The sequence below is a fragment of the Artemia franciscana genome, chromosome 7, assembly GCF_032884065.1.
Source record: "Artemia franciscana chromosome 7, ASM3288406v1, whole genome shotgun sequence".
NCBI lineage: Eukaryota > Metazoa > Arthropoda > Branchiopoda > Anostraca > Artemiidae > Artemia > Artemia franciscana.
The window spans coordinates 41977748-41991891 of NC_088869.1; the positions used below are offsets into that span (position 1 = coordinate 41977748).

General features: G+C 36.4%; 1 protein-coding gene across 2 annotated transcripts in view; it reads left to right on the forward strand.

Annotated features, from left to right (window-relative positions):
- Nucleotides 1–14144, forward strand: part of LOC136029319 (polyribonucleotide nucleotidyltransferase 1, mitochondrial-like) — a 67801-nt gene that overhangs the window by 18622 nt on the left and 35035 nt on the right. For both annotated transcript variants that reach the window (XM_065707587.1, XM_065707588.1), the window contains exons 4-6: nt 1372–1545; nt 7172–7365; nt 11390–11553. In XM_065707587.1, coding sequence (XP_065563659.1) covers nt 1372–1545; nt 7172–7365; nt 11390–11553 — 532 coding nt within the window. The remainder of the gene's footprint in view (nt 1–1371; nt 1546–7171; nt 7366–11389; nt 11554–14144) is intronic.

The window sequence follows — 14144 nt, forward strand, 5'->3', positions numbered from 1 at the left end:
ATTTTAAAGAGGAAATTGAAAATTTCGGGAAAGGTTTCTAATTCTAATTATACCACCAAATAAGTCTAAAATTTTAAATTGATTTTACAGTGGATACTTAGTTTTATAGTTTTCTGAAAATATCGCTAAACGTGAATGCTCGTAATTTTGTTCTAATTATTGTCGAATTTTCGTATTCCAAAAAACTGGGTGCACCCAACAACTTTGTTTGCTAAAAAAAAGCCATTATACCTTTAGATTCAGCATAAACATTCTTGTAAACTGTTAAAATGAGAAAACTAATATTATCATGCAAAACTTTGGGTGACACAAAAATTATTATTGTATTTATTGAATTCACCACGGAAAGCTCTGTTAGGTCAACTATTTTATTTTGTGAGCCAAATATAAAGTTTGAGTAAGTTTCCTAGTTTAACGAACCGTAATCGGTAATAACGATAAACTGAATCTCCCTGTGCAGCAGAATATATGCTCCTCTCAAAATAGAATACCCCCTTCCCTACCCATTTATGACTATGAAACCTGTTCTTGCGGCTTGAATTTTGACAGTTTCTTCTGCTAATAGTTCAATACTTAATTCCTTTTGATTTTTGATGCTTATTTGCTATTTTCCAAAGTCATTGGCTAAGTACTTTTGAATTTGGAAGTTAGGACCACATAACTTACAAATTCTTTTTCGTTTAAAAACGTCAAACGGTTTAGTTCGTAACTATTGAAAAATTCACCAGTTTATGCAGAATATCAATAAGGAAATTACCCATAAGCCTGTAGAATTTAGAGTTGAAAGAAAACTTTAAACGTAGCTAAAAAAGGGGAAGCGACACATCATGGCTTCCCAAGCTAAAATGTAATTTTCTTTAATTTTTAAAATAGAGAAATGAAAACTTCTGGTTAAGGGTTGGAAATAAAATGGAAAAAAGGTATTTACTGTGACTTGCCACTATGCAAAATCAGACTAAGCCAGTAATCTCCCCAAAACCCATTTGCACTAGTTGCGTCCTCTAGGTATATTAAACTTCTTCTAAAAAGCACCTTTATATGTTGGAAGATTGCAGTACATCACTGACAACTATTTCAAACTGACCCCTTCTTTGAGTTAGCTTTTGAACTCTTCAGAAATGCTTGGTATGTGTACACTTTCGTAATCAGATTTGTTCTGGCACAGAAAGTTTGGTTTAGCCTAGTCACTGTTCCAAAAATATTTTAAATGTTATAGACGTGTATGGTGGAGTAAAGAATGTCTTTAGTTTGTCAGCTTCCTTTTTATAATTCTCTTCTTAAATTTAATGTTTTCTTTTTTAAATTAATTGTAATTAAACTGGAAAGTTGTTTTGTGAATGATGCCAGTCTAACGTAGTATTTTTATTGAAGGTGCGATGGAAGGCTTCTAACTGAAGTGAGACCCATCAGCTGTGAAGTGAATCTACAAAGGCCTCTGCATGGCTCCTCTCTCTTTCAGCGTGGCCAAACGCAAGTATTCTCTACAGTTGCCTTTGATTCCCCAGATTCAGCGATGAAAGGCGATGCTCTTTCGGTGCTCCTTGGGTATGTCGTTAAGTTTATTTATGTTTAATTTGCTTTTTCGCCTCATTTTTCATCTCTTTTAGTTAATTATTCTCTATCGCTAAAGAGAATGTTTGCCACACTCTAGTATATTCTAAGGTTACTTTTGATCATCTAGCTTGAGCAATTAAATATTTATTAGGATACAACGCATCAAATACAATAAAGAAAAAAGGAAAAAATGGGCACATAGTTAGAATACTAGAAAAAATTAGTACTTTTCTTAGAGGGAATAAGAGCTCGAAGGACTGGGAGAAAATCAACATTGAACATGAATAAAATCATCCATTCTCAATTACTCTAATAAATGAAGATAATAAAATGAAGGAAAAAGAGGGAAATATATGAGGAAAGTAAAAAAAAAGAAATAATAAAAGTTTCTTTAGCCCCTTTTAGAAATAGAATCAAATTCATGGTGCCTCAGTAGGGTCGTTCTCCACTTTGTTATTTTAGACGCAGAGTTGGATCTGTTCAGTTTCGTCTGCCACAGGGCCTGAAATTGCATGTAGACTGTGCATTAGAGTCTCTAAATAATCAAAGAAGAGAGATTATCAAAATTTAAATCTTGTTAAGAAAGTCGCTCCCTCACTGCTTCTTTTGACGTTTTAATTGTATTGAATTTTCTTTTGACTTCCAGTTTTTTCTTTTTTTTAGTTAACCATACTGAATAAATGCATTTGTTGTTTGTGGCATTCCTGATCTGTTTAGGATTATTTTTATGACTTCTATGGTAAAGCCTTGGTAAGTCATGAAACTGAACTATGATGGATTAATGAAATGATCCAGGATGAATTAGAAAATAAAAAATGTTTAAATCATAGTAAAGAGCTAAGAGCAATAATAACGAAGGTAAAATAATGTGAAAAGACAAGAAAAATAAACTGAAATGCAGTTCAATAGAAAAAAGGATTAAAAACCAATAAACAAAAAAAAGCTTGGAAAGCATACAATCTTGTATTTATAATGGTGGTGTAATCCACGAATGATATTAATTTGTAATTCAACAATTGAAAATGCAAGTACATATTTTTGACAAGTATATTCTTGGTATTTAGTTTTTTGTTTTTAGTTCTTTGGCTTTTTGCCAATTTTCTTGTTTCTTTTGTATTGTCTTTATAAGTTTTTTTGCCATTTTTTTCCTTTTTTTTGGGTGCCGGTAATCTTATCCTTTTTTGTAATTTAACGACCTTCCATATTTCTCATTCTTTTGTTTCATGTCAGTTGAGCTATTCTTCTGGGGATGGACGATTAATCTTTCGCATTGAGTGTCACTTCTCTTTATTTTACGTGTGACTGGCACACTTCCAGCAGGTTTGAAAAACATAACCCTTTTTTGGTTATGAATTTACTAATGTGTTACCACTCTCTTCAGAGAAAAATTGTTTTCCTCTCCCCTTGGCTTTTTTTTAATCCTAAGAATCAAGGGGTTCAGCTTTATTTGCAATTATTTATGTTATTACCAATTATTTCTAATATATTCGACTTTTATTACCAATCTTTTCCACTTCTATTTTTTGGGTTTAGTCGAGTCTCTTCTCACAATGATTGAGTAGCAAATTGTTGGCTCTTTGTATTCATGCCTGTTAAAAAAAGAAAGGGTATTTGGCGTTTCACCAGACAAGTGAGGCTTTATTAAGCCAATAACCGAAGCAAGTGAGACTTGTGCAAATCATTGAAGCACATTGATGTTAGAAAAAAATTAATTCTTTCAAATGGTGTAAAGCTAGGCTCTAGTGATGATCGGATTTCAATTTGGCTGTCAGATTCCTCGTCAACGAATGAAAATGAAAATGTTTTGATTCACTTCTGTCTTGACCATTGTTGAAAAGTTTGGTAAAACTGTGCTTAGGATAAAATAAATCCTTCTACTTATATACGCTCAAAAATGTGTTTTTTTTTAGGTCGGCATTCAAAGAAGTTTTTTTTTTATTCCGATGAATTTCTTTGGACAACTTTAGAGGATTTTGCTTTAAATCAAACGTATTGACAGGAATTAAACATGATGACGTTGCTTTGTGGCTGTTGACAAAAATTACTATCTTCTGTCAAAACTTAATAGAATCGGGATTTGGCAACCAAACTTATCAGAAATATACCCAGCATAAATTTCAAAAGTATGGAACGAAGTTTTATCTAGCTAGGGAGATTTTGAAAATTCCATAGCCAGTTTTAAGGGCTTATTAGATCATTTGGTGAAAATTCACTTAAAATAGTATTGGCGTGAACTTTATGACTGTCCCCTAACTCCAAGAAAATAGTAATATTACTCTATGATAATCATATAATACTTTGGTGTTCAGCGTGCTGAACCTAAAATCCGATGTCATTCAGGGCTGGAGTTCGAATCCTTGTGTCGCTGACTTTTTAACTTGAGACAAGGGTCAGCGGTGTGACTCTAAGCTCAGCCAGAGTCGATTCACCTCTGAATAAGTACATGGGGAAATGTGGGTTAAGTTAACAGGAAAGGTATAAGAAAGAACAGGATGACTAGCCTTCCCTCCCCGCTATTGCACTTCTTGGCTGAAGTACCATGAAAAGAGCATGAGCACCAACGCTTTAGAGAATAAAATCTAGTGCCGCATCTTTACCTTTTTTTATTTAACCTGCGCATACCACGAATCAGTACTACCAGAAATGTTTCCTTGGTTTTTTGTCTTAGTGAAGGTTCCCTTAGTCCTGTCTGCATGTCCTGAAAGAATAATAAAAAAAGAATGCGCAATGAATCGATATTCCAGAACCTACTCTACTTATTAAGGTTTTTAATGTCCAGTCTACTTGCCCTGAAAGATGAATCCTGATAAAAAAAAATAATGGTTGGCCTATTTTGAATTGTCAAGAATTGATAATAACCTATATTTTTTTTTATATATTTTCCCCTCTTAGGCTCATTTTGCCAAGTGTTTTATGTCAAGCAAGTTGCAAGCTTATCGGAGACAACAGAATGGGCTTAATTTGGCGTCGCGAGTAAACACAACAAATTATTTTCGATATTTTTGTCTTCATTGAGGTCCCCTTGCCCCTGACTACATAACATGTAAGTTTGAGTCAATGGGGACAGCAATATATGAATCTAAGTTCAAAATGCTTTGTCTTCAAAAATATTTTGCCTGTTTTCTGTCGAAATGAATCGATTCACCTAGATTTTTCAAATTTTCTCTTTGTCTTCGCAAAGGCTTTCTTGACCCTGTCTACATGTAATCTTAAAACCGATTGGAAACATGTCTGTGGTTTTCCAAATCTGGTCATGAGAACAAAATGTTTTTGGCTCTTTTAATGCCCCAGTTAGCCCAAAACATTTTTTAAATTAGGCTCCCTTGTCTCAGGACTTATTGCCAACTGAACTCTTTTTGAGATTTGAGGTTTTTAACTGATCTAGGACAACAAGTTTTTCGGTCAACATCTGGGCCCTCTACCTAACTTTCCCCTGCCATCCAACAAAAGCATAAGGTCCCCTTAGCCCAGTACCGATCAAGCCATATAGTCTACTTTGTCCAAGGGTTTACAGGTTTAACTTTCACTCTATTCTGAAAGAGAGATACCCATCTTTTTGTTGTGAGTTAAGGTCCCCTTGGCGCACAAAACTTCAGATATACGTTTCAAGCCAATCGATAAAAATGGACCATTTTTAGGGTCCAATTAGCCCCAGAGCTTATGTATGCAAGTTTCAAGCCGTTCAGAAAAAAAAGTTGGTCCTTTTTTGGGGGACCCAATATTTTTCTTCATTTGAGTCCTCTTGGTCCAAAGCCTTGAGGAAGTAAGTTTTGATCTGACCAGAGAAATAGTTTTTGGCTCTGTTTGGGCTCCGCTTTTGGGGTGCCGTACTTTTTAGCTTTTTTTTGGGAGAATCGTTTATCTTTTTTATTTTTTATTAGGTTCTCCTGCCCAGGGATTCGAGTTTTAGTTCATCAAAAATAAGTTTTTGGCCCTTCTTGAACCCATATTTGGGAAGACCGTACTTCGTTTTTTTTTTCAATTTGACTCCGTTGGCCCTGGGATTTACGGCTGTACGTTTCCCCGAATCCCCTTTCCCTCTCACTTCAGCTTCTCAGCATAAAGGTATATAATTTGCACCTTGTTTGAACCCGAATTAAGTAAGATTTCCCAATTGGTATGATTGGAAAGTGGAAGTGGGTTAGAGATCCTGGAATACGATCCTATCCTCCCCCATCCCTCAAAGCCGACTTTCTAACACATAGTAGACATGGTGCACCTTATTTAAACCGGACTTATGCAAGGAGTTTCAACTTACATGATTGAAAGACCAATGAGGTACTATGCGGCTCTAATATTGTGCTCCTCCACCCCTCCACATACATCTGCGTTTTAGTTGGACTTTTTCAACTAAATGCAGCACTTTTTTTAACCATGATCCTGTAAAAATTTTCAATAAGGGTACTTGAAAGCCTAGTGAAGTCGTGGACTCCCACACGTTCCTCCAATCCCTCCCATCACCAACTTTTTAGGAGAGTAGTACGGATGTCACACTTCTTTTCAGTGAAATCGTGCACAAATTTTCTATATATATATATATATATATATATATATATATATATATATATATATATATATATATATATATATATATGTATATATATATATATATATATATATATATATATATATATATATATATATATATATATATATATATATATATATATATATATATATATATATATGATTAGGGACACAATGTGGGCCCTAGGTCAAATATCCTTGGCAAATGGAAGATGAGAATAATGATTTTCAGAAGTGTAGTCTTCTTCCAATCCTTTTACACCAAAGTGCTCAGGTTTGCTTGAAATTTATGGGGGACATAAATTTTGGGCCAAGTGAACCGAGCAGATGGATTCAAGAAAAGTCTGCCCCCCTCTAAGCCCCAACTATCTTCCGCGCTAAAGTGTCCTCATCGTTCAAACATGGTAGGAGAATACCTGTGGCCAAGGAGACGTTAACTAGATTTATGTTGCACAGGCAGCGTAAATGGCATTTGCAATAAGTCGATTTGATTTTTTAGCACTTTAAACTAATATATATATATATATATATATATATATATATATATATATATATATATATATATATATATATATATATATATATATATATATATATATATATATATATATATATATATATATATATATATATATATATATATATATATATATATATATATATATATATATATATTATCGGGAGCCCGATGGCAAATATCTCAGGCCCCAGCACAACTTCGCCGAAGGCTTTTAAATATGGATTCTCATTGTTACTTGTCTTCTAACCGCAGACAATATGAGCCTCTTCTTGGCGTCATGGCGTCACCATATGCTCGATACAACCGCTCTGGGAAATGACATCGCTCACATAAATTTTTTTCGAAATAAACACACACACACACACATATATATATATATATATATATATATATATATATATATATATATATATATATATATATATATATATATATATATATATATATTTACGTAACGGATGTATTATGCGAAAGAAAACTTGTGTTAAGTAAAAATCGGTATTTCCGGTATTTTTTTTCAGTATTTTGATATTTAACAGGAGTGTCGATTAATTTTTATCTAATTTTTAGAGGCCTAAAAGAGAAAAATTTCTTTCTACATTATGAATTCCCACCATATGCCACGAATGAGACAGGCCGAGCTGGTGCTTATGGAAGACGCGAGATTGGACATGGAGCTCTGGCGGAGAAGGGTCTAAGGCCAGTAATACCTTCTAATTTTCCTTTCACTATTCGCCTTACTAGTGAAGTTTTGGAATCAAACGGTAAGTCTGCTTCAAATGATATGTTATGTAGTAGGTTAAAGTAAATCTTTCAGGCCATTTAATTGTAATTGATTTAAAAAAAGATTTACTAAAAAAAGAAAGTTTCCCTTTAAAAAAAGAGCCATAATAGGGCTCAAACATGTCGTAATAAAGTCATATAATATTCAAACATAAACGAACAAAATCTTTTTGATTTGGTAAATAAAACCTAAAATGAACAGAAATTAAAATGAATAATCACAGTATGTCATTTTCATGCCGTTTTCTGGAAAAGTTGTCCTTGTGGCGCGATGATAAAATTTTTACGAAACCATCAATTAATCGTGTTCATTGACCCGTGTTTTCCAGGGGTGATTCGAGCTATAGACCTGACTGACCCGTTAATTCCTAAGCGTTATTCGAGTTATAGAACTGACGATAGCTGTTACTGTCCTCTAAGAAAAATCCGGAGAAATATTGTCTGAAAGTCGCTGAACTTGGCAAAAAATTACTATAAGCATAAATTTACCGATTTGTTTTTGTTGTTTCGCCTGTGACCCTTGTGTTTCAGAAGTCGTTCTTAAAGACTGGGACAGAATTCAAGCTTTAGCGTAAAGAGCGAGGTGTTGAGGAGGGGGCAATCCCCTTCGTACACGTAAAAATTTCTGTTCTTTTTATGGCACTCGATATTTACCAAGTGATAATCGCAATAACCATCGCTATAACCATCGCAATACATTTTTTGTATATTTTTAATTTGAATTAATAAATAGTGATTGATTGGTTGATTGATCGCAAATTCTGTCGGTTTGTCTGTCCCGGTTTTGCTAGTTTAGGCCTTTCCATATAAGCTAGGACGATGAAATTTGGAAGGCGTATCAGGGACCAGACTAGATAAATTAGGAATAGTAGTTCCCTGATTCGACCATCTGGGTGGAGTGGGGGACGGTTAAATCGGAAAAATAAAAAAAAAAATCGGAAAAAATCGAAAAAAATGAGGTATTTGTAACTTACGAACGGATGATCACATCTTAATGAAATTTTATTTTTAGAAGGATCTCTTATTTGAAGAGCTTTTTCAGAGCTCTTATTTGAAATCCCGACCAGATCCGGTGACATTGGGGGAAGTTGGAGGGGGAAACCAGAAATTTTGGAAAACGTGAAAATTGAGCTATCTTTATCTTATGAATGGGTGATCAGATCTAAATGAAACTTGATGTATTAAAAGATCGTATGTCTAATTCGAATCGGATCCGGGGACATAGGGAGTTGGAGGGGGGAAGCAGAAATCTTAGAAACCGGAATCTTGGAAAATGCTTAGAGTAGAGAGATTGGGAAGAATAAGCACAAGTTCTAGATACGTGATTGAAATAATTGAAATGGATCCGCTCTCTTTGGGGGTGTTGGGGGAAATAGTCGTTTCCCCAATTCGACCATCTGGGGGCTGGACGGAGAGGAAAAATTCAAAAAAAATGAAGTATTTTAACTTACGAATGGGTGATCGGAAAAGGAACTCATGTCTCAGAGATCTTATTTTAAATCCCGACCAGATCTGGTGACATTGGGGGGAAACCGGAAAACTTGGAAAACGCTTAGAGTGAAGAGATCGGGATGAAACTTGGTGGGTAGAATAAGCAAATGTCGTAGATACGTGATTGACGTAACCGGACTGGATCCGCTCTCTTTGGGGGAGTTAGGGGGTGTGTCTAATCCCTTGGTGAGTTGGGTGCTTCTGGACATGCTAGGACGATGAAAATTGGTAGGTGTGTCAGGGACATCACAAGTGCCATGTGAGCTCTTAGCTCTTGTTAAGTTTTAATTTGCTCCTGGCTTTCAGTTGAAAAAGCTTGTTTTTTTTATTATTTTTTGACCGTTTTTTAAATAATGACAGGAAATTTCGCTCCACCTCCGTGGAGAAATCCCCCTTCTCACAGAAATATTCTCTAGATAATTCAATCTCGGTAAAAATATATCCTGACAATTACGCTTAACAACTCCAGGTGTGAAATTAAGATGGAAAAGAGAAAGCAAGAGATAAAAAAGAATTTTGTTTAGAAATTCTGGTAAATTCCCTCAGTGTTGTATTTCCCCTGACCAGTTCACCCCCTGGAAACTTCTCTCCCCCTGGAAAACTCCTCTTGTGGAAAAAGCCAAGCAGAAATTCCCCCACCCCATACGAAAATGCATATATACTTCTCAATAACAAATACTATGTTAAACAATCGCGAAATCTTATAAAAATTAAAGATCTTTCCCCTGAGGCTGTGGTGGGAGGGGTCATGATGCATCCAAAGGCATAGTTACTGGGTCTTCCAATAATGATGAACGAACGAATACCTCAAAATTTTGATCAGACGATTTTGGGGAAAAGGGTCGGGGAGCCTAGTTGCCGTCCAATCTTTTTAGTCACTTAATAACGGCACTAAGACTTCTAATTTCCGTTCGAATGACCACTTTCACGAAATTCTAGGACCACTGGGTCGTTACGACCACCCCAAGAAAAAATAAATAAACAAATAAAACATGCATCCGTGATCTTTCTTCTGGCAAAAAAACACAAGATTCTGCATTTTTGCTGGTAGAATTTGAAACCTCTACTGTAGGGTTTTCTGATAGACTGAATCTGATAGTGTGATTTTTATTAAGGTCCTATGACTTTTAGGGGGTGTTTTCCCGTTTCCCCTTTTTTCGAAAATCTGACAAATTTTCTCAGGCTCATAGCCTTTGATTGGTAAGACTAAATTCTGTTTTTTACAGTTTTGGTTACTATTGAGCCGGGTCGCTCCTTACTTACAGTTTGTTACCACGAACTGCTTGACTTGAAGCTATTTTGAAAACTCTTCAAAAGAATCTGATTTTACTATTTGGCTCTGCTGGCCGAGACTGAATTCAGTTTCGAACGTAAGTTCGGAGCAATCCGGCTCAATGCTAACCGAAAATCTAAGAAGCTGAATTTTGATACCAATAAATATACCAAAAGAATTGGCTTATTGTGCTGATTTCAAATATATAAGTTTCATTAAGTTTAGTTTTACCTATTAAAGGCTACGAGCCTGAGGAAATTTGCCTGATTTTTGAAAAAGGGGGAAACACCCCTAAAAGTCATAGAATCTTAATTAAAATACCATTAAATTCAGCGTATCATAAAACCCTACTGTAGAGGTTTCAAGGTTCTATCTGCAAAAATGTCGAATTTTGTACACGGATGTGTGCTTATTTGAGGTTGTTCGTTTTTTTGTTTTTGTTTTTTCCAAAATTGTTCGGTTTAAGCTTTAATCTTGCCCCTTACTTTCAATTGAAACAACTCGTTTTTTTTTCTCAATTAAAAGAAGAAATGGAATTTATTTGCTTCTCTTTCTGCACCACCCAGTGTCTCCTAGTGCGTTGCTGCACCAAAGGATTGTCTCTGACTGTTTTTAACGTACTTTTTTTTAACATACCAATAAACGAACGGGGTACTGGGGAACTGTTTACTCCTAGGTTTATGATAATGTTTTGTTAGTTCTGTATTTTTTAAATATGAGTAGAGTGATGAGGCCCAAGAAGTAACCCATTTGGTGTTCATACCCCCTCCCCTTTAGGCCACAGACATTTCAGACATTACGAATAAATATGTTAGAAGAATTGTAATTTTCTAATCTAGGTCTTCTTTGCTCTTATTTACTGCCCGCCTTTGTGCAGGCGTATTTCCTTGTAAGGAGATGAGGTAGACCGACTGTAACGCAAAATGTTTCAGTTCTTATACCTTTGACACTAATAAATATATTTTTCTATACTATATGCCAAAATCTAGCCGAACTGTAATTATTAGGGTTTTTCTTCCTTTGATTCATACAACCTGAACCTGTCCCCTTGAAGAGCTTAAAAATGCTATTGTTGCTTTCTTGGAAAATGTAAGGCACGCCTCTGCTTTGGGCAAGATAGTCCTTAATGATTATGTTACCTTTTAAATACTGCTTTATGCATATTTTTATTTCCCTAAAATCCATTTTTGCAAGATCTCACAAATCCTTAATATTTCTCATTTTTATTTTTTTTTATTTAGGCTCATCTTCAATGGCAACTGTTTGCGGAGGGTCTATGGCCCTCATGGATGCAGGAGTGCAAATAAGTAGTCCAGCGGCCGGAGTTGCTATCGGATTGGTGACAAAATTAGACGAAGAAAAGAATAAAAGCTTTCCTGAATATAAAATTTTAACAGATCTTCTGGTATGTTTTTCTCTTTTTTGTCAGGGTAATTCTGGGACTATAACTGAGTTCTATCACAAGAGCCTCAGATCTATTTGGTTGTAATATATAACATTAGTTGTAGTGAATGACAGGAGGGATATTTGTATGGGTCATGTAGTAGTTTTTAGCTGCCTATAGAAACAGTGATTTGCTCTTTAATTTAATCTATCCGTGTTTACCCCGTATAAATCCCCTTGACGTATAGGGAGGAAGAAAGGTATCAATTCTTATGGTTAATAATGTGAAGAGATTTAAGTTGTTTTATCAGGCAGTCGAGTTGTGTCAATTTTTTGTCTTCTATTGATGCTGCAAGACACAGTTTGGCCGAAATACTTGTTAATTAAAAATCGTAGGCTAGTTAAAGCTCTTTCCCTTTACCCTCATCCCCTCTATCTTCTTTTGAGAAACAAGAAAGAATGTAAATTGATTGTAGTTTTTATGGCCAGCCCAGTAACTAAAAGACATGTGTTTTGTCATAGCAATAGATGAAAGACTGAAGTAACCAATGGTAGATTTCCTTTTTTGTTAATTACTCTTAGTTATGATTTTTAAGCTTGTCTACAGCTTTAAATTAGGCCTGCATCAAAGAACCTACTTTCTGAAGGGCTTCTTAAGATTACAGTGGGGATTGCTGGTCTCACAGAAACTTGTCTTACTGGTATCAGAGAAGAGCAAATAGGCAATCGCTTGTTGCTCTGGTCTGAAGAGACCATGGGAAGGAATGGTCTTGACCTTGTGGTAAATAGTCTCGGAAGAGAGGCAATATTCTTGCGCGAAATCGTATCAGACAGACTCATGAAGACCCACTTGGACACGAGCATGGTAAGATGACCATCGTCATATGCTATGCCCCGACCAACGATTCTGACGATGCAGCCAAGGAAGAGTTCTACTCTGCTTTGACCAGATGCCTCATGACAGTGTCCCCCCGCAATATAAATGTCCTTCTCGTTACTTCAACGCGAAAGTGCGCAATGATTTGGCGCGGCACAATTCGTCTTGTACTCCCCGATCCACTTAACTATATACGACCTTCTCCTACTTGAATTATATGGATCCCCTGACCTTGTTATCGCACTCACCTACTTTCAACGCAAAACTATCCACCAGTAAACGTGGTATGTAATGACGGTGGCAAGAAGAAGATGATCGACTATGTCATTATCTTTAAACGCTGGAGATCATCGATGAAGAGCTGCAGAACTTGACAGACCAGCCGAGTTCGGAGATGCAGATCCTAAGATTATATGTGCGGAAGTCCAGTTTCGCCTCCAAGGACAACAATCGGAAAGAATACCAGTCGCTGCAGATATTGGGAAACTTGAGAAGTCCAAATATTTACCTGAAGTATAGTATTAAGATATCGGTTCGCTTCGAGCTCCTTGGCACACGTAACCGCAGCGACGGCGCCTGGAAGTATTTGAAATCGCAGACGAGCGAAGCAACACAACTGGTGCTTGGTATCCAAAGAATTCGTAACTAACTATTGAAACGCTGCAGGTCAGAGAGCAAAGACGGAGGGTAAAATACTTCGGGGATATCCCACTTATCAAAGGCTTAATGGAGTGTGGAACAAACTCATTCACAAGGACTGAAGCCGATGAAATTGAACTACCTGAAAAACAGATACGGATAGTCTACTCAAGCATTTCCGAGCTTTCACAGAAAATAAAATTCCACATTGGTACAGTCCTATCGAGGGGTGGGACACTTCTTTCTGATGAAGACTCTTGTCTTAAGTGGTGGACCACTTCTACTCGCTCCTAAAAAATACCAACCCCTTTGGCCCTCCGAACTGCTTGAAACTGTTCCTCCAGATGAGCCTTTCAGCCCCTCAGAAATCAGAAACGCAGTTAAAAGGCAAGAATATTAAAGCTGCTGGAATTTGTGGCTTAAACTCTATAAGTTGCTGAATATGTGGGTCCTAGAATGCTCATGTTTCTCCACCCCCTTTTCTCCATAATCTGGCAAACTGAAATAATTCTCAGAGAATGGTGGAATGATTTCATTACCAATTTATGGAAGAGGAAAGGCTCTAGAAGCGACTGCTTGAATTGCCATGGAATGGCTCTGCTTTAAATCCCCGGAAAACATTTCTCATTTGTCCTACTGGATCGATGTCGGAATATTAGTAAAATTTGGTAGTTTTATGTCGGACCGTTGAATCACCGAGCAGATTTTAATGATTTGACAGATAATAGAAAAGGCCACGGAGTTCCAATATAAAGATTTTTTGCCCTCACCTACTTCCGTGTTGCGTTCGACTCGATGGACCGAACAGCTCTTTGGTGGATTCTAGTATCGACTGGGCTCCCTGAGAATTACTGTAGACTCTTCAAAGCTCTGCACCATGGTACAGAGAGCTGTGTACAATCCATGGCTGGCGCAGCCTGTTCTTCCAAATCACGACAGGATTACATCAAGAATGTGCACTGGACCCCAAGCTATTCATTGTCATCACATACCACAATATAACAAAGACCACTTCACGTCTCAGCTTTGGGCTCAAGTTTGGAGATGGTGTCATCTCAGATACTGATTTTGCTGATGGTTCGGCCATCCTGGCGGAC